The following is a 20,894-nucleotide window of genomic DNA, read 5'->3' on the forward strand; positions in this document are numbered from 1 at the left end:
AGATGGTTAGACCTCAATAAAGAAACCAGGGAAAGTCTCAGTCCCTAGCCAGGGAGCTGGGTGTCAGTCACGTGAATCTGTAATTAATCTCGGGGTCGATGAGCAACTCACTTCAAGATTACGTTTTATTTTGGCTTGCTGTGGTAGTCATTTGTGTAGCTTCTAGAATATCTTCTAATTATGCTTCTAATTATGTTAACCGCAGGCTTGTATCAGAAAACATCATTAGACTTTTGTTGGATAGAAGGCTCGGGTTTGTGACAGTGAGAGAGGACATTGCAAGTCTTTTGGACCCTCGCACCTCCTGTAGCGTCCCTAGTAACCGAGCCCCTAGTAACCGTCCGCCCCAAGCCAGGATCCGTGAGATCTGGGGCGGCGCCAGCTCACCCGCCCCGGGCCGGCGCGGGCGCTGGGGCTCGAGGCGGGGCGATGGTTTCTCCGCGTCGGGCAGCCAGGCAGGCGGCCGCCAGTCTCCACCTGCCGGTAAACGCCACCACCGGAGCCAGAGTCGTCCAGTACGAACGCGAAGACCCCTTAGAGTCCTTGGTCGCCGAGGCGTTGGCGGCGGCCATGGAGGAGGAACTGAAGACTGGGATGCGGCAGGCGCGGGCGTCGGTAAAGTGGGAACCAGGCGGGGACTGAGGGCTGGCCCGGGTCCTCACCGGCGGGGACCCCTGGAAACGTGGTGCCCTCTGCAGACCCTCCCTCCCTGCTCTCTGCCCAACTAAAGATTGCTGCAAAACTTTCTTGGAGAGCGTTTTTATAACTGTTTCTAGAGCGTGCAAAGAGCAGAACTTCCTATTTTCCAGCAGAGTTTGGGAATAAATGATAATTTAATTCTTTAATTTTTATTTTTATTTTTTTTTGTTTTTACCTTGAAGAGAATTGATGTGCCCATAGTTTTCATAAGACCTCAGATGATAAAGCTGTACTGACAAGTGTGTTTTATCACCTTAAGGTTTTGGTTAGTACTGGATTTTAGCACAGTTCATTAGAAGAGCGGGTTTGAAGTTCTATGGATAAATGCTCCACAGATATAGAGAAATATCTAAATAAACAAATCGCCGAAATCCCAGTGTTTCCTAAAGGGGTCATGAGGGTGCAGTGAGGTTTTGTTTTTTGTTTTTGTTTTTTTTCCACAAACCATTTTCAGTATTACGTCCTGGATACGTTTCCAGCAGAAAGGCACAGTCTGTCGTTTGTTCTCTCTACTTTTTTCCAGCAATATATTTTTACTCTTTGATAATTTCATACCGTGTATTTTGAACATAATCACCCCCCCCCATCTGTTCTTTTCATTGTATTTGTTTGCTTTTAGATTTGTGTGTACCACGTGAGGTTCTGGGAGTTACAGATAGTTGTGAGCCACCATGTGGATGCTGGGAGCCAAGCCCAGGGCCTCTGCAAGAGTAGTTGGTGCTCTTAACGGCTAAACCATCTCAGCTTCCTTATTTTTGTTTGTTTTTTGAGACAGGTTCTCTCTCTCTCTCTCTGAAGCCCTGGCTGTCCGGGAACTGGCTATGTAGACCAGGCTGGCCTCAAACTCACGGAGCTCTGCCGGCCTCGGCCTCTGCCTCTGCCTGAGTGTTACATTTAAAGGTGTGTGCCATGCCCAGCTTCTGGTCACTTTAAAAGTCCGGAACCTCGAGCTTCAGCTAGCACTGTGCTGGTACACAGGCTTGTGTCTGCCCCACACTTGGTTCCCTAGTGGCGCCGGGACTGGATGAAGGCTTTGTTTTGTGCTTGCTAGGCAAGTACTGTACCAACTGAGCCACATCCTTGGCGTTTTTGTTTTTTATTTTATTTTATTTTGTTTTATTTTAGACAGGGTTCAGGGTGGCCTCGAACTTGCTATTTATGGCTGGGGATGACCTCACGCTCCTGATCCTCCTGCCTCCATCTTCCAAATACTGGGATTAAAAGTATGAGGCACCATGCCTAGCCAGTGGCAGAACTTTCAATAACAAACAACTTGAGGTTATCTAGAGTAAAGCAGAGGGAGACGCCGGACACGAGTGAGGTTCAGAAGCCTAGCAGTGGTTAATACTTGATAAAGCTACTGTTCAGCATAAACTGGAATGAGGTACAGAAGACAGAATATTAGATGGCGGGAAGTACTTGGTTCCCCTGCTCCTCGCTAGGTGATTTTAGGACTTAATTTCTATGTCCTTATCTACAAAGGGACTATAATTGTCTCAATTTTCACCTCAATTCAGTTGTTAATAAGAATCAAAAGAGAGAATGAGTGTTATTTCTAAAGAGTAATTTACATAAATTAGTAGTAACTATAACAACTGCCAGTTTGAATAATTCACTTGGAAACTAATTTATACTTTGGTTTGCTGTGGTAGAACGGTCCATTCTTCCTGTAGTTGTAGTTATAGTTCTGAGTGCACTGTTAGCTGGAGATTTATGTTATAAACTTGAGTTTGGGTTTTCAGGATCCAAGTAGAAACCTGCTGTGTTGGCATTTGTGATCCCAGTGTGTGTGGGGGTGGGAGATGGGCAAATAAATCCCTGGACCTTGCTGAGAGCCTGCTCTCAAAAAAGGAGGAGAAGCGTGAGAGAGAGAGAGAGAGAGAGAGAGAGAGAGAGAGAGAGGACGAGAATGAACCTCAACATTTGGTGAGGAATACTAGACAAAAGGGATTCAGGATAAGCCACCATGGTAGGAGGGACTAGGACAAGGACCGGGAAGACCCCACATTAACTGAGGAACAGCGGGCGATGTGTCAGCTGCTACATCAGGTCCCTAAATATGAAGAATAGAGAATAGTGTCCCCAGAGGGGCGTTCTGTAGGTGGGAAGCCGAGCGACTGTCCCTCCGGTGGCTTCTGTTTTCCTGAAGAAATAAAAGGATTACAGAGCAACTGGTGGATAGGTACGGGAGCAGCCGGAGGAGCAGAGGAAGGCAGGCGTAGTGGCCGGGTGATGGGAGCCAGTTTCAAAAGGAACTCTAGGTGTTGGACAGGCCGGGTGTCCGCTAGACATTGCTCGATGTCTAATTTAGAATTGTGAGTTTGAGACCAGCCTAGACTACGTGGAAAGTTCCAGACCTGCCTGGACAATGTTGCAAGACCTTGCCACAAAACAAACAAGCAAACAAACAAACAAATAAATCTCAAACATTAGCTGGGTGCAATTACTTGGGAGGATGAGGTGTGTGTGTCTTGTTACGCCCAAATCTGCGAAGTCCCCCAAAAGCCAACAAGGAGACCGAGTCCCGTATGTAAAAACAAAGAGCCTTTATTTTAAGCAAGTTTGCAAACTCGGTCTCTCTGCATGTCCAATGTATTGGAATAAACAAAGAGCCCCGAGCTCAGTTAGAGTAGGGTTTTTATAGTAGTAAAGGTTGGGGTGAGGGGTTTCTGAGGTTCAGGACCCCTGATTGGCTGACATTTGTCTAGGTGTGTCCTGGTGAGTGTGTTCTGGCAGGTGATCCTGGTTAGATTGTTAGGCATTTCCTTGGGTGGTGCTCGAGTAATCTCAGTTTGTGGTTCTTCCTGCAACCAGATATTGCTCCAGGGTAAACTCCTGAGACTCGGACCTATATTAAACTTATGGATGGCTGAGTCCTACACTGGCAGGTGATAATGGTTGGAAGTAAAGAACTTCCTTTGGGTGGTCTGTTCATATTTAGCTTACCGTGGCTCCTACATATCTTACTCAGCATTGTTGTAAAACTCCTTCCTTCCTTCCTCCCTCCCTGCCTCCATTCCTCTCTTCCTCCTTTCCTCTTCCTGTTCCTCCTCCTCTTCTTTCTTTTCTTCTTTTTTGGAGTCAGGGTCTCACTGTGTACCCCTGGCTGGCCTGGGACTCATGGAGACAGGCTGGGTTTCACAGAGATTTACCTATCTCTGCCTCCCAGTTGTCAAGTTTAAAGGCATGTGCCACCATGCCTGGGCCCAAAGGATCACTTGGAGAACAGGCTGGCCTCAAAGTCCTTGTGTAGCTCAAGATGACCTTGAACTCAGGGTCCTTCTGTGTCTGCCTTCTGAGTGCTGGGCTTATAGATAGGGGCCACCAGGCTCAGCACTGGAAAGAAGAAAAAGTGGTAAGAATTCCAGAACTCCAGGTAAGCTCTGTAGAACACAACACAAACAGTGTCATGTGGTTCATCCCTAAGTGGGTCAAGCCAATCTCGGGATTAGCATCTTACCTAGTGGTGTTTACCACACGAAAAGCTTAACTCTCAAGAAGTGGGAAGATAGCCAAGTGTGTATGTGGTGTTCAGCACGCTAGGTGGTCCTAGGGCAGAGGGCAAAGGTGGAACTAGAATTGGGAGTCGTTTCCCGGCCATTCGTCTCTTTTAGGGTGAAACAGCCAGGAGTGTTTCTTTGGGACGTTTCGCCGGTGTTGACAGTGATTGGCCACGTGCAGACCCCAGTGTGTGAGTGCGCACCCTCAGGCCTCCTCCGCTCCCACGCGGCTCCTTCCGCCTTCACGGAGCTCATCCAGACCACCGTCTCTTGCGGTTTTCAGTGTAGATGGCGTAGAACCTTTGAAGAGATTCTCTGGGGGAGTGACTCGGCCCATGGGTATTCTGTCTGAAAGCTGCTTCCTGTTATCCTAGAGGACGTAACCTAGAACACATTGGCAGTTTCACAGCCTGATTTTTAGGTTTTTATTTATGTTTGGAATGTGAGCCTTTTCCTTCATACTCAGATCGGCATGGTCCTTCAGCACCCTGTGCTTCTAGTGGACATCTGTTCTTGGCCAGGTGCCTTCCTAGAAGCCAGGAATACAAAAGAACATGCACACAAGCTCTTGCCTTCGTACCGCTGACTCTCCAGCCGGGGAGGCATGGATGTACAAATCAGGGTGGGGAAGATGGTTGATGGTTATATGCTTGTGTAAAAATACAACAGAAAGGAGGACTCATGGTGAGTTGGGAGGACTCAGGGTGAGTTGGGAGAGTTGTCATTTCAAAGAGGACAGTCAGGGAAGACTTCTGAGGTGGTGTTTGAGTGGAGGGTGAGCCTTATGCTGTGGAGTCTTCTGGGGCATGAGCCTTCTTGAGAGAGGGGCAAATGCAGGGCCTTGGGGGAATTCTTCCTTCCCTCACCTCCTAGGTCTATTTTTATTATGCGGGGAGGTGGTTTATGTGTGTGGCATGTGTGTGCAGTGCTCATGGAGGCCAGAAGAGGGCGCCGGATCCCCTAGAACTGGAGTTATGAATTGTGAGTCACCATGTGAATGCTGGGAACTGAACCTGGGTCCTCTGCAAAAGCAGCGACCCATTTCTCATTAAATAGCCCTTTGGTCTTATGAGTTGTTGATAACAAGTTTCTACTTATCAGTTCTATTGAAGAGAAATTGTTTTATTTTGTTTTCTTGAAGTTATCTCAAGTAGGACAACAACACAAGCCTTTCAAACACTTAAAAAAATAGCAATAAAATCTGGGACTAGACAGATTACTCAGTGATTAGAGCACTTGACGCTCTTGTAGGGGACTGGGATTTAGTTCCCAGCACCCACGCTGGGCAGCTCACCACCACATGAAACTCCAGGTTCTGGGGATTGAACTCTCACTTCTGGACTCCATGGGCTCCTGCACTCACCTACGCACACATAATTTAAAAATATGTACGGGTGTCTGTCCATCCATCTAGCCATCCTCTCCTCCTTTCCTGCCATGCTGGGAATGAACCCACTGCCTGGTATGTTCTCAGAAGACACTTGGTAGCCGAAGCCCTTCTCCAGCCCAGAGTATGGTTTTTAACAGACTTCTTAAGTTTCCCTTTGGAGAGGCTAAGCAGACTTATTCTGTGAAATCAGGTCGTTATGAGTCTAATTTGGGAACATACTTTGTTTCGTTTTCAGCCTGTTCTAGATGGTAGACTAAATTTAAACCCGTGGTTGGCAGTCCTTTATGCGTGTATCATATATGATCTCAATTTTCTCAACTGGGAATATTAAAATTATATTTGTGAAGAAAATGAGGGCCTTGGGGTTATATCATATATATGTGTGTGTATACCGTGTGTGTGTTCAGGCTCACATGTGTGTGTGCATAGAGGCCAGAGAACAACCTCGAGTAATGTTCGTCAGTGTTTTCATTGTGGTGACATTGTTTGAGAAAGGAACCCAGAACTCACCCATGAGGCTACAGGGATCCTCCCCAGTGCTGGGACCGCAAGCTTGTGTCACCATGCCTAGCTTTGTTATGGGTTCAGGGACTTGAACTCAGCTTCTTACGTTTGCATGGCAAGCACTTGACCAGCTGAGTTGTTGGTCCAGCTCTAGAAAGTGAGGTTTTTACCTCTGTGGTTGAGTCAGTTAAAGGGGTGAGAGAAATTCCAGTCCTGACTTGTATGTGGAGCATCTCCAACGGTATTCCTCCACACTCTCTTCCCGTGCCCAAAGTGTCTGCCACCCGTGGGCGTTACTCTCCTTGCTGCCCACAGCAATCGCCTTCTGAAACTCTCTTTGCCCTATGTCCTTTTCCCCTGCAAGGTCAACCTAGCCTGGGTCCTTGGAGCTCACTGAGAACTTGGCCCCTGGACTCATTCCTGCTCTCTGTCGGAGCCCCGAGGCAGGAGCCCCGAGGCAGGCACTGCTTACGGGAGCAGCAGTCTCTTTTTTCCCAGCAAAAATGCACAACTCAGAAGAGGCTTCTGTTTGGAAACCTTGTAGCCATGTTCCAGTCTGTCTGCTGCAGTGCTAAGTGTCCTGACGTGAGTGTTTTCTGTCTGTTGTCTACTAACCTACCCGTTATAAAATGGACTGAAGCCAGGCGCGGTGGAACATGCCTTTAATCCCAGGCATCAGGAGGCAGAGGCCGTCAAACCATTATTTCCAAGCTAACTTGTGTACGTAGTGAGTTTGAGGCCAGCCTAGGCTACATCGGGGACCTCTGTAAGAACCAGCATTTGGATCAGCATCAATTAGTTTGTTACATATAGCAAATTAATAACATATAATGGGTTTCTCCTCACATCAGGCTGGCACTAACCGCTTTCCTGCGGAAAATGAAGGTGCGCCATTCCAGGACATCATGAACTTTTCTGATATTTACCACTCCAATGAAGAGTATTTCAGGAAACTCAAAGAGCTGAAGGCTGCCCATGTAGAAACCATGGCAAAATTAGAGAAAATGTACCAGGACAAGCTAAATATAAAAGACATTCGGCCAGTGGTCATCAGGGAAGAGTCCTCTAGTGTCTCCTCTAGGTAAGTTTGTGTTCCGTGTCAAATACTCAGAGTAACTGTGGGACAGAATATGCCAGAGAATTCGCCTCTAAACGCTAGGGTCTCGGCACACAGCGAGAGCGCGAGAGCACTGAGGCATCAGGGGCTTGATCCCCAGCATTGTCTGGGGGCAAAAGTGAACTTAAGTACGACACTTTCGTTGAAAAAACTTTCCTGCCTTCCACGAGCAACTGAGCGTGACCAGCTGCTCCTGTTTCTGGGTGTCGTGTCGTCCCGCGACCTCTTTGGGGGTGTCAGATCTCAGACAGACCTGGCACAGACTAGGTCCTTCCCAGTATTAGTGATATATTGAGGTGGGATTTGTTTGTTTGTTTATTTTTGACAGGGTTTCTCTGTAGCTTTTGTTCCTGTCCTGGAACTAGCTTTGAAGACCAGGCTGGCCTTGAACTCGCAGAGATCCACCTGTCTCTGCTTCTCAATTAAAGTGATTAAAGGCATGCACCACCATACTTCGCCAGGCTGGCCTTTTAAATAATGAAAATTAAAGTTTAATTTTAAAAATGGGTTACCACGAGTTCATTAAAGATACAAGTTTTTGGTTCCTGTTTGTTTGTTTTTTAAACACTATAGTTCCAAGGCTCATTTCTACTGTGAACTTGCTTTTTTGAAACTGTAAGCTGATCCCTTACCTAATCCAGTTGGTCAGCCGCCTGTGCATCTCCTGTGGCCAGGTCTGAGATCTGACACCCCCAAAGAGGTCGCGGGACGACGCGACACCCAGTGTCTCAGAAACAGGAGCAGCTGGTCACGCTCAGTTGCTCGTGAGAGGCAGGAAAGGATTTTCAACAAAAGTGTCGTACTTAGGTTCAATCCTCCCCTCCAACGATTCTGGGGATCAAACCCCCATGCCTGTTAGACAGGCTCTCGCTCTGTTGCTGGGATTGACCTTGAACTCCACACCCTCGGGTCTGGCCTCCAGCAGCAGACACTAGCTCGCCCAGCTACCTTCAGACTTGGAGGAGGACTAAGGAGCAGCAGGCACAGGAAACAGGGAGCAGCCTTCAGGGAAGCAGCAACTGTTTGTACACAGACATGATGGGAAAAGAAATCAGAAGGACTAGAGCAGGGAGCAGGAGACTGCCGGGTGAGCAGGGTCAGTCCTGATTGGTGGGTAGTCCAGGAGTGGTCAGACACACTCAAGCTTGTGAGTCTGGGAAGCAGAGGGACGGGAGGGGCAGCTGATATCTCGGGTCCCTTCTCTGAAAAGTGAGAGAGTTGATTAGAGAATTTATAGTCCCCTCTCTGATCTATTCTAATAAAAATGATACTTTTCATGATCCGTATACAGCTAGTCTCTTCTAACTGGTTATACCTTCACCTTAGAAAAACCTATAGTTACCTAAATGCTAACATTTGGCCATATAGAATTGAAAGCGTGCCCTAATTATTTTTTCCTTAGTTCTGCATCGGAACAGGGCTGCGCTTACCCTGTCATGTTAGTGACATCGTTTTCAGAGCCTCAGATAGGCCGGTCGCCCACCCTGTCCACTACTTCTGACGAGGATCTGCCCAGCCTGGAGAGGGAGACCCCCAGGGAAAGCAGAATGACAGCCTACGCCAAGGAGCTCATCAACAACATGTGGGTCGGCTTTTCCGTAGAAGATTATATTCAGGATGACTCCAACGTCCAAAGAGCTAAGAAAACAAGGAAGAAACCCAAATCCTGGGTGCCCACGGTCACGGTGCCTGTGCCCTTTCAGATGACAGTCAGAGAGCAGAAAAGGCGAGAGGAGGCACGGTCAGGTCTGGAAAGTCGGCAGAAGCAGCCCAAGAGGGTCGACGATGAGGACGAGGCGGAGTGTAAGAAGAAATTTAGAGCCAACCCAGTCCCCTCTTTTCTGCTCCTCCCCCTTTATGAGGATCTGGTCAGACAGAGTGAAGAACGGAGGCGGACCGCCAGGGAGAGGAGCAAAGCCGAGCTCCTGTCCTCCCAGAAGCCTTTCAAGTTCATTGCTAGGGAGGAACAGAAGCAAGCAGTCCGCGAAAAGCAGCTGAGAGACCTTTTTAAGTCGAAAAGGAAAACGAAGCGGTTTAAAGCCAGACCTGTGCCTCATTCTATTTACAGAGCAGCTGCAAATGACAAGTCAAAGGAGGAGGAGCTCTGTAGGAACGCCAGGACGCAGCCGAGGGACCGAGAACTGCTGTCAAGCTCCTCCTGGCGCTGTAGGCCGGCTTGCAGACAGTTACGGGACCCCCGAAGTCCCGAAAAGTCGGGGGGTAGACACAGGTGCAGGTGCCTGAGCCCTGATGATGGAGACTTGGCTGAGAAGCACCCGAAGGCGCCCTTCTCAGAACACAGCTTTCAGAAACGCTCAACTTTTCGCAAACAGTGTGGTCTTCACGAATCCCCGTGTGACTCTGCTAAAAGACAGAAGGTCTTAGCAGACATCGGATCTGATGAAGAAAATCTGAAAGAAACATGCTGGCTTTATCTGTCTCCAAGGCGGAAGTCACCAGTCAGGGGTGCGTGTGCAAAGCCCAGGCCTTGTCAGAGCAACCCTCCGATGTCCACCCTGTCTTCCCGAGGGCGGGAACAAGCCATCAGGTGAGGCCCTGGGATGGCGCTGTCTGGCATATGCACCCTGCGGGTTTTAGCTTGGTAACTCTGAAATTACTAACTTCTCTGTAAGGTATGTACTATATGGTAGAGAATCGTTTGCTAGAAATATCTTCTAAAAAACAGATGTGATTTCTGTGTTTCCTTGGGAATAGGCAAGCTTACACTGTCATCAGTGTTCCTTAGATTTCCAATTTCACAAGTCAGATTTTGGTCAAAAGGTTGCTTTTTTTCAGTCTTTGAATTTTCTCATGTTAAATCTTGGACAACTTTCTCCTTGGCTTAAAGTGAATTAAGCCTTAGTTTGTTGCCCTCAGGAAATCACTTGAGGAAAAGAAAATGTTGGAAGAAGAGAGAAATCGGATCCTAACTAAACAGAAGCAAAGAATGAAAGAATTGCAGAAGCTCCTGGCAACCCGGGTTAAGGCTTATGACTCACATCAGGGCTTAGCCCAGATGTCTAAATCCAGAATAAACCATCTCAGGTACCACGGGACAGTCCTGACACTCAAACATTGGCCTCCAAGCTCAGTTCTTTTCCTTCCTTTCCTTTTCTTTTCCTTCCTCTCCTTTTCTTTCCCTTCCTTTCCTTTTTCTTTCTTTCCTTTTCCTTTCTTTTCTTTTCTTCTTTTTAACCAGCGAATACCTAGATATAAAAATGGTGTGGCATCTTAATTTATGCATTTGAATAATCTGACTATTTCTACTCAACTTTTGCATACATATATGCACACATAAGCATATGATGAGAATCAGGGTATACTCACCTCCATAGCAAGAATCACAAGACCATGTGGAACAGAAACATTGTCTGCTCCAGCCATAGTCAATAGCTATGCTTAAACTAAAACCCTTTTGTTTATTTATAAATTACATAAACACTTGGCATATGCATACATATATACATGTATGTATATGGTACTGGGCTATGTGGGTCAAACCCAGGATCGCATACATGTCTACAAAGCACAGACTCTACAATGAGCTTGCCTTACCTGTGTTACTTGTGATTGTCCAATCCCTCATTGAAAACAGTCTCTAGGGCTGCAGAGATGGCTCAGAGGTTAAGAGCATTGCCTGCTCTTCCAGAGGTCCTGAGTTCAAGTCCCGGCAACCACATGGTGGCTCACAACCATCTGTAATGAGGCCTGGTGCCCTCTTCTGGCCTCCAGGCATACATGCAGACAGAATATTGTATACATAAGAAGTAAATAAATATTAAAAAAGAAAGAAAGAAAGAAAGGAAGGAAGGAAGGAAGGAGGAAAACAGTCTCTAGCACTGAGCTACATCCCAACCGAGAATATTCTTTTCCAATTAAATAAGTGAAGGAGTTTTAAGTTTGTACAAAGTACAGTGGCTCGAGTGAGTGCATTGTGGGTACACACTGCACCTGTGACTGTTTCCCAACAACCACAGCAGCTGCAGAATGCTAGAATTCTCTTGAGCAGAGTTGAGAGCCAGTGTTGCAAACATTGCACATACAAATGGTCATGTTTGAGCAAGAAAATCTCTCCTCCAAAGTTGGGTAAGTAATATGATTTATTAACCTTTAATCTCATTTTTAAGAAGCAAATAAAAATATTTGCTTTTAATTACAATGAGTATTCCTTTATAGAGTATTCCTTTATAGTATAGCATTAGCCCACTAATAGAGCCTCATTTAATGAAATCAAGCCAAAAATTCCTTAGGAATACAGTATTTACCTATAGAAGTTAGTAACTCGCTGTAAGTAAGCATAACTATTGTAAAATATAATTATTTTCTGTACCCATGAAACTTTCTTGTCTTGGTTACTTTTAGTATATCTTACATAGGGAAAAACAGTGCTCTTTAATTCGCTGTGGGATCTGCTCCAAAGAATAAGTACAGTGATATTCATTTTGTGTTGCTGCTGACCTTGCGGTGATCAGGTGATCATCTCCTTTGTGGGAGAAAAGAAAACCAGGGTCTTGGTTTTCTTTAAAGATCGTGGATTTGGACCAGATCTTCTTGGCTTTGTATATTTATAAGTAAAACACTTTTCAGGCCAGTTTCAAGAATTTTTTTTATACTGTCTTGAAGACTTTTGAAATCAAAGTCCCCATACTGTCCCCAGGGCAGTACAATGTGCACTTTTAGAACCTGAGGTTTTCATTCTGTGCTTACGAGAATCTTACCAGTCTAGAAATGGAACCACACTGAACTGTGTGCTCTGGATTCCTAGTTTGTCTTCTGAAGTAAATGTCCTAATGCAGCTTCCGTAGCCGACCTTTTAAAATGCCGTCCCCTTTATCTGATTCTAGAAAGAGTGAAAAGGCGAGGATGAAAGAATATTGGCGAGAGCTGGAAGAGCGAGAAGAGAAGCTGCAGAAGAGGCCGTTGCTGTTTGAACGAGTTGCCCAGGTGGTGTTTGTTGGCATCTAGAGCCATTCCCTGCTGTCTGTTTCTGTGCCTCTAGCTCCCAAGCTTGGGCTTCACCTTTTCTGTGTGTCCCGTCATTGTTGAGACACGCTGTTCCGAGGCAGCTCCACTGATCCAGTTCACAAGGAGGTAATTCTGCTTAAGATCTGACGAGGAGTCGTAGCTCAATAAAGAACATTCCACTAACCCGGCGTACCTCAAGACATTCTTGCCATAGTCTGCAGTTAGTGCCTGGTGTTTCTGAGACAGGGCTTCTCTATAGCCCTGGCTGTCCTGGATCTCACTCTGTAGACCAGGCTGACCTCTGTCTCCTGCTAGGGTTAAAGGTGTGTGCCACCACACCTAGCAGGTGCCTGTACTTTTTAGTCATCCCGGATCTGCTGTTCCAGTGAGGCTTTGGGATATCTTTGGGAGACCTTTGATGAATTGAACCATTTGGTTTGAGACCAGTGTATGCAACACAGTGAGACCCTGTCTCTTAAAAACATTTTAAATTTGATATTTATTTATTCATTTAAATTATTTTATTTTATGGCTCTGAGTGTTTTGCCTGCATGCGTGTCTGTACCCCACGTGCATGCATTGTCTGCAGAGACCAAAGGGATCGCCTGGAACTGGAGTTGTGAGCCACTTACGACTGCTGGGAATTGAGCCCAGGCCTTCTCTAAGAACAAGCACTCTTGCCGGGCAGTGGTGGCGCACACCTTTAATCCCAGCACTCAGGAGGCAAGGGGGGGGCAGAGGCAGGCAGATCTCTGAGTTCAAGGCCAGCCTGGTCTACAAAAACTAGTTCCAGGACAGGTTCCAAAACTACAGAGAAACCCTGTCTCGGAAAAAAAAAAAGAACAAGCGCTCTTAACCACTGAGCCAGGCCTAAAAGCATCAAAAGCCAAAATGCAGATCTTTCTGCTTTTCCATTCTCCGGTCAAAATGGGTGCGAGTTGGTCCACCTCGACAACTGTGCCGCCGTCCAGTCCCGTGGGTCCCATTCCTCCCCGTTCTCAGTTCTCGAGGCTCTTATTGTTGGCGTCCCCAAGATTTCCTCTGGAAGGGGAGGGAATCCTATAACTCAAGTCCAAAGAAGGGGGCTAATCTGGTTTATAGTTAGAAAACGGTAAACTGAGATCTGCTTCCCTTAACCCTTCCTCCTGTGGCACGACTTCAATGATATTAATAATAAAATCCCAGAGTCAGATATAGGTGTTAGTGCTGAAGATCAGGAAAGCAGAGTACCAGCGACTAGAGAGACCTTTCACCTCCACCAGTGTGCAGACCACCCTGTCCTCAGACTGCATCCTCGGACTGCAGCTGTCTCTAAGAAATCTCAGATGCAGTCAAGCCCTGTCTCCTCTTGCTTTATATTCCTCTCTCCGCCCAGCCATATCCCTTCCTGTCTCCGCCTCCCGAGTGCTGGGATTCAAGGTGTGAGCCACCACTGCCTGGCCTCTAGTTGCTAGCTCTGCACTCTGATCTTCAGGCAAGCTTTATTTGTTAAAACAGAAACAAAATATTACTACAACTTCCAAAGGATGAAATTCTAGGTCGCAGCACAGAGGTAAAGTCCCCGTGCTTCTTCTAGCCTTTATTTTTGATCCCATGTATCTCAGACCTCAAACTCCTGCAAAGCCAAGGTGAACTTGAACTTGTAACCTCTGCCCCTGAGTGCTGAAACAACGTGTGTGTACCACCACAATTGGTTTTATGTGTGGGGTGAAACTCAGAGCTTCACGCCAGCAGGCAGACAATCTGCTTCAGCCATGTCCCCAGCCCTCCCATCAGCCCCCTCAGCCCGCGTCCCTCTTCACTCTCCTGCGCTTTCCCTTTCCGTTATGTCCGTTACCCGTGGCTCTGCCGGACAGATAGATCCCACCCTCTCCTTTTTGGATTTTTGTTTGTTTGTTTGTTTGTTTCTCTGTGTAGCTCTGGCTGTCCCGGAACTTACTCTATAGAGCAGGCTGGCCTCAAACTCACAGAGATCCACCTGCCTCTGCCTCCCCAGTGCTGGGATCAAAGGCAAGTGTCACAATGCCCAGCCGTAGTCCTCAGTCTTATATGCCATGACATTAGACCGTGAAAGATAAAATCACTACTGTTCTCATTACTTTATAGAGGAAAAAAGGAACATTTACAGAAAGGTCTTGTCTGAAAAAAAGAATAAGGCACCGTTGCCACAAGTTAAAGTCAGTCTTTTTTGAGGCAGGTCCCACGTAGCCTGAGCTGGCCTTGGACAAAGCCAAGGACGACCTTAGGCTTCTGGTCTACTGCTGCCTTCTGAGAGCTGGGATTGCAGAGTGTCGCCACTCCTGGTTTACATGGTGCTGGGGACTGAACCTGGGACTCCGTGCTTCCTAGACAAGCCCTCTCCCAGTGGCTTCGTCCCGGGATGTTCTCAGTGTGTCGGAGTTTTTTGGCTTTATTAGCTTCCGTAGTCTCCGAGGCACAGTTCTCATTTCTCACTTGATTTTCAGTTAACCAAGACTTGTTGGTATTCCACAATTTCTGTACACATTTTCACTTACTCGTGCGTGTGTGTGTGTGTGTGTGTGTCCCAGAGGTCAATGTTAGGTATCTTCCTCCATCACTCTTCATCTGATTTTGGAGGCAAAGTATCTCAGTAAACCTAGAGCTCATGAATTTGGTTAGGCAAATACAGTGCCTTTAATCCTAGCACTTAGTGGGGGGGGCACAGAGACTGGGGGTATCTCTGTGAGTTTGAGGGTAGCCTGGTTTACAAAGGACCAGGACAGACAGTACTACACAGTGAGACCCTGTCTCATTTGCATTGTTTAAAAACTGTTGTTACTGACATTGGTACAGTTTACCAGAAGTTTTAAGTTGGGTGTCTTTTTCAGTCTCCCAGCATATCTGGGAAGCCATGATATTAATTCCTCACAATTGATCTTTGCTATTTTGTCTTCTGTGGAACCCTTGGTTGAACAACCATGGTTTCCATTTTTCTTGGGTGTTGATGGGTGCTGTCTCACACACTGCATATGGGGTGCTATTGGTCCGCAGGAGCTGGGCTGTTCCTTGCGAACCTTGCTTTAGGCGGATTGGAGGTTCATTGGGAATTCTTGGCCCCAGATCTCCTGTAAGATCCACTCAGAGGCGCGAAGATTGGGCTGAAGCCAACCGAGCACCTTGTCCCAATGTAGCTGGTTGAAGCTTGTGGGCTCCTGGCTGCTTTTCAACTTGTGGCAGCTCTGCCTTGTTTTTTCCAGAGAGGATCTTGCTGTGTAGCCCTTCCTGACTTGGTGACCAGGCCGTCTACATCACCTGCCATGTTCTGGGGTTGAAGGCCTTTGGTTTTTAGGCTTGGAGTTTTTGTTCGTTGGTTTGGTGTTTCTGTGGGGGTACTAGAGATTTAACTCAGAGTCCCAAACATGCCTGTATAAACGCCCCACCATTGAGCTACACCCCTAGTCCTCAATTAGCTGCAACTGTGAAAGGATCATTAACCTCCCTGTGGACCTCCAAGGAGTGACATTCAAGAGATTTGAACTCAGCTCTAAATATCCCCCTTTTCTCACATAAAGATAACAGTATTGATGATTTCATCTCTAATGGTCTGATGCCATGGCACATAAAGACAGAACTGCACTGGGTGCATAGACGAGCCGACCAGCCACTCACTACCACTGGCCCTGCATTCCGAGCTGAAGCAGACACATGACCTTTGTTTGTTATTTTTAGATAGGTCTTGCTGTACATCCCTGCTGGCTGGTCTGGAACTCACTCTGTAGCCCAGGCTAGCCTTGAAATTGTGTTATCCTTCTTCCAGCCTCTGCCTCCTGAGTACCAGGATTGCATCACACGTGGCTCATTTTCTTTCCTTACTGATCTTTTCTGGGGGGTAACTTTTGCAATCTTAAAAGTTTACCACAGTGTAACAAGTCATTACAGACCAGCCCTCTGCCACCTCCTCTAGAGGTCACCGCCTTTAACCTGGGATCAGCCTTGCCTGTTTGCAGCTTTTCCTGTCTCTGGACTTCCAGTGACCGAGTCTACTGGTTATATTCTTTCGTGTTCTTCTGAGCATTCCTTTTGCTCACTGTTACACTTGTGAGTTTCCTGCCAGGCCATGTTGTGGCAGATAACTGGTCTCCTCATGTTCATTGGTTCATTCTTTCTATCTGTGACTGTAATGTAGCCTGCTTGCCATTCCAGATGTTGACTCTTTGGGCTGCTCACAGTTTGGTTACTACAGACAGTACTGGCTTGCACATTCTTGTACCTGTCCCCTGGGTCCATGCCTAAATGTGTCAGTCACGGAAGAAGCATGTTTCAGTCGCCGAGACTGTCAATCTTTTGACACCAGTTTTCCCTGGTGCTCTGAAATCCATACCTCTTAACAGAATGTCATGGCATTTGCTCCCGTCTGAAAAGGTTTGTCTCTCCTGTAGAGGAATGCAAGGACAGCAGCGGAAAAGCGCTATGCTAGCACCCTAAAAGCACTAGGACTGTCTGAGGAGTTTGTTTCAGAGAAAGGCCGTGGTGGAAAAGTGTCTGAGGACTTCACCAGGCGAGAGCTGAGAAGCCACACGTCAGATAAAGAAAGGTAGCGTGCTGCGGGGACACTTGTGCTGTGTGGATGCATTGCTGCAGGGATGCATTGCTGCAGGATGCATGTGCCGTGGGGACGCATGTGCTGCGGGAACGCATGTGCTGCGTGATGCATGTGCTGTGGGACGCATGCTCTGTGCTTTTGTTGTTTTAAAGCCTTTTACTTTAGGGAGCACATGGGAACCGTTGTAAAATATACTAATATTTTACCATGTTTGATACAATATAAATATTACACAGTGATAAAGCATTTTGTTCTTACAGCAAGCGTATATTTCTGACACATTATATATATGTGGGTATGTGTGTGCGTGTGTGTGTGTATGTGTGTATGTATGTGTGTAGCCTGTTTTTGATTGAAATATAAGGAGTCACCAGTGAGTGGTGCTCATCTTTAATCTCAGCACTGGGGAGGCAAAGGTAGGTGGATCTCTGTGAGTTCGAGGCCAGCCTGGTCTACAGAGCCAGGTCAATCAGAGCTATATAAAGAAATCCTGCCCCAAAAACCAGGAAAGAAAGAGAGAGAAAAGAAAGAAAAGGAAGGAAAGAAAAAGAGAAAAAGAAAGAGATAAGGAGTCAAGTTTTAAAATAAATTGGTTGTCCGGGAATACCTGATTTTCCCACTGGTGCTTCCGTAGTTCTCTTGGACGCTGTCGGAGCCTGTGGGCTGGGGGAGCACCCTTATGTGGTGGCATGGTAGCCTTCGAAACCAACGTTTTCCCTTTGATAGATTGATGACATTTCTTCCTGTAGCTCTTATGAAGAAGAAGGAGAGAACAAGGATGAAAACTATTTTATTGATGCCAACAGCCAGGATTCTTGCAAGGAAAACACCGAAGATGTTAAAGAAAGCAGAGAAGAAAATTCCGAAGACTGAACCCGAATCACAAGGCTGCCTCTCCCTGAGCCTTTCTGTGTGCAGCCTCAGGACCTCAACCCTGCCCTTGTGGTGTCGTGAGCATGTGTTGGAACAGCTCGCACACGGGTAGGACTGCTGACCCAGGACATCATGTCTGGGACAGGCTGAGTCCACACAGCAGGTGACTGGTTGCTCGATGACAGCTGCGCCCCCTGCAGTGTGGAAATAGCTCTGTATGCTGCTTGTGCTTCTGTCTGTGTTTTCCAAGTGTTTGCGGATTAGAGAGCCACAGCTGTCACAGGTGGATTAGTTCTGGAAATGCACATTCGCACTTGGTAGGGAAAAGAGTTTGGTGTTGAGAGACCTATTAGCTTTTGAAGATCTATTTTTAAATTTACTAAGTATTTTCAATTTTCCCTGAACCATTTTTTAAATAAGTAATATACAGAAAAAGATAGATACTTAGAAATTTACAGTGATTTCTACACTGAAAATCTACTGCTAAATTGTCTACACCATGGCTACGTTCTCTTTCTTTCTCTCTTTCTCTCTCTCTTTCTTTCTTTCTTTCTTTCTTTCTTTCTTTCTTTCTTTCTTTCTTTCTTTCTTTCTTTCTTCTTTCTTTATTTCGTGGAGATTAAATCCAGGACTCACACATACTTCACATGAATTCTACCATTGAGCTGTACCCCTAATGCCCCCATTTTTTTTGATAGGTAAAGTATTAAGGTAATTTATGTTACTTTTAAAAATCCTGTCTTTTATTGCATATAGAGTAATTATGGCCTTTGTGTGTGGTAGTCTGTTTGTTTGTTTGGTTTTGGTTTTTTGATACAGTGTTTCTCTGTGTATCCCTGGCTTTCCTGGAACTTGTTCTGTAGACCAGACTGGCCTCAAGCTCAGAGATCCGCCTGCCTCTGCCTCCAGAGAGCCGGGATTAAAGGCAGCACCACCACTACTCAGCGTGTGTGGTAATCTTAACTGAGAGATACAAGTCCCTGTTCTAAATATGTTGAAGTTGTCATCCTAATTTGCCAAAGGAAAATCCTAAAAGTAATTCAAATTTAGTGTTTTTATTGCTGACTTACTTGTGCTTAACTGTGTACACACTGTCGCAATTTTACTCTCACCGTTCAAGGTTTAATTTGATCTTGAGTCATTTTTCTCTCTTTAAGCACATTTTTGTTTTGGAAATTAAAACTAATCTTTAAAATGCCACAGAGTAAGACATTGCGTGTCTCACAATTAGTTTTACAAAGGACGAATAATAGAGCGGGCGCCGGTGTCTCCCAGCCACCTCCCTATGTTTGGTAAGGTGTGTTCTCATCTGGGGCTCACGTAGTTACTCGTCAGTATTTTTAGATCGCGGCATTTGAAAAGAGTCGCATTCGTGTTGCATTAGCTGCTCACGCAGGGTCGTGCATGGGGTAGACAACTTAATGCAGGTCTGGATGAGTGGATGAATGGCTTCCAATTATAGCTACTTCAGAGTGATTTAGAAACATTTCCAGCTTACTGAGGGCTTGTAAAACAACCCACAAACTGTCATATTTAGAACGTTACTTCTGTTCTCCTCAATTTCACGGAGAGAGTATGGTTTGAGGACATTAACGACTTCAGGATCAGTCTTCAGTTTCCTTACCTGCTGAGATGTGAAATCTGTAGCAGCCTGCTTCTAGTGCAGGGGATGAAACCAGGGCAAAGCCCCACCCCAGCCTCCTTGTTGCTTTCCGTTGTTTGGCATTGCTTGTTTGTTTGAGAACTTGCTTCATATCCCAGATTGGCCTCAAATTTGCAATCCTGTTTTAGCCTCCAGAGTGCTGGAATTACAGATGAACACCCCATCCCCAAATCTTTATATTTTCTTCCTTCCTTCCTTCCTTCCTTCCTTCCTTCCTTCCTTCCTTCCTTCCTTCCTTCCTTCTTCTCCTCCTCCTCCTCCTCCTCCTTCTCCTCTTCCTCTTCTTCTTCTTCCTCTTCCTCCTCCAGGGAGGAACAGCCTTGGCTGTTCCAAATCTCATTCTGTTGACCAGGCTGGCCTCAAACTTAAAGATCTGCTTGTCTCTGACTCTCAAGTGCCAGGATTAAAGGCCTGTGTCATCCTGCGAGGCAATTTGGTTTTCAATTACACGTCTGTGTACATCTATGTGCAGGTATGTGGATGTAAATTCAGGTGACTATGGAGGCCAGAAGAGTGTGTCAGCTTCCCTGGTGCTGGGGTTCCAAGTGTTTTAGGCTGACTGATGCTGGGTACTGGAAGCCAAGCTGGTGTCCTTTGCAGGAGCAGTACGTGCTCTTAGGCACTGAGCCAGCTCTCCATATCCAACCAGCTTGATACTGTAATTGCAAAATAATCATTAGGTCTCAGGAATGATCTCCAAAAAGGATCAAGAAAAGAATATGGCTCATGGTTTGGTTGGCAACTATTTCCTTTTTTTTTTTTTTTTGTAATCTTTTTTTAAAGATTTATTTTATGTGTGGGTTTCTGCCTGCATGTGTTTTGTCTGTATACCACTACAATAGAGTGCTCTGGGAATAGGGTGTCAGATTTCCTGGAACTAGAGTTGCCATTGGTTGTGAACCTCCTGAGAGTGTTTGGAATTGAACTTGGGTCCTATGGAGCGGCCAGTGCTCTCAAAGACCTCTTACTGTGTCTTTGTGTTGCTGAGGCTGGCACTGTGTCAGTGAGGACAGAAAGAAAACCCTCTATTCTGAACTTTCCTTGCAGCTAGGAGGGCGTATTATACCATATTAGCCAGGAAGAAGTGGGCTTGGGAACTCTCTGGAGGGTCATAATTCAAGAGATGTAGCCAGATCCTTGTTTCCACTGTCTGCGCGGCCAAACATGCAGCGAGAGTCATCGTTTACTCCGTTTGAGGACTGCTTACTTTTCCAAGAAGAAAAGTAACTGCGTTAACCTGTGAGGATGGAACCACAGAATAGGCTGTCAACGTGGAACACAATCCCGGAGCCTTGCCTGAATAATATTTCTGTTCTCTTTGGACTATTAATAAAGAACATGACCACCTCTTCTTGGGGACTGTTGACTGTTAAGGGTCACTTGGGAGGGGGTGCCATTGCCGCTGGGGGCCTGTTGGAAAGAGGGGGTCGGGAGGAAAAGGAAGGTAGTGAGGGTGAATATAGACCTTGTGTGTGTGTGCACAACCCAGCAGGCAAAGGAAAAGAGCGTGGCATAGTTTGCCACAAAGATAAGCTATCTCATCGTGCTTTAGGATGGAAGAAACTACAGCTCCCATTTGCCACCCCTGAAGGCTGTGTTTCCAAAGCCGTGCCGAGAGA

The 20,894-nt window shown here is 46.3% G+C and overlaps 1 protein-coding gene across 3 annotated transcripts; it reads left to right on the forward strand.

The window, feature by feature from the left end:
• Positions 1-362: 362 nt before the first annotated feature.
• Fam161a (FAM161 centrosomal protein A) lies at positions 363-20,625 on the forward strand. Of its 3 annotated transcripts, XM_048435538.3 has the most exons (7): positions 364-615; positions 6,945-7,174; positions 8,613-9,758; positions 10,088-10,255; positions 12,055-12,154; positions 16,576-16,730; positions 17,489-20,625. In XM_048435538.3, exons 1-7 carry the CDS (start codon positions 430-432, stop codon positions 17,610-17,612), a joined length of 2,109 nt encoding a protein of 702 aa, XP_048291495.3. In that variant the 5' UTR covers positions 364-429; the 3' UTR covers positions 17,613-20,625. The 3 variants fall into 3 exon arrangements, with proteins under 3 accessions (XP_087765342.1, XP_048291495.3, XP_048291496.3); XM_048435539.3 differs by lacking the exon at positions 10,088-10,255; XM_087909216.1 differs by lacking the exons at positions 10,088-10,255; positions 16,576-16,730; positions 17,489-20,625 and having other exon boundaries at positions 363-615; positions 12,055-12,358.
• Positions 20,626-20,894: the final 269 nt, after the last annotated feature.

This window comes from Myodes glareolus, chromosome 8 (assembly GCF_982192425.1).
Source record: "Myodes glareolus chromosome 8, mMyoGla1.1, whole genome shotgun sequence".
Taxonomy (NCBI): domain Eukaryota; kingdom Metazoa; phylum Chordata; class Mammalia; order Rodentia; family Cricetidae; genus Myodes; species Myodes glareolus.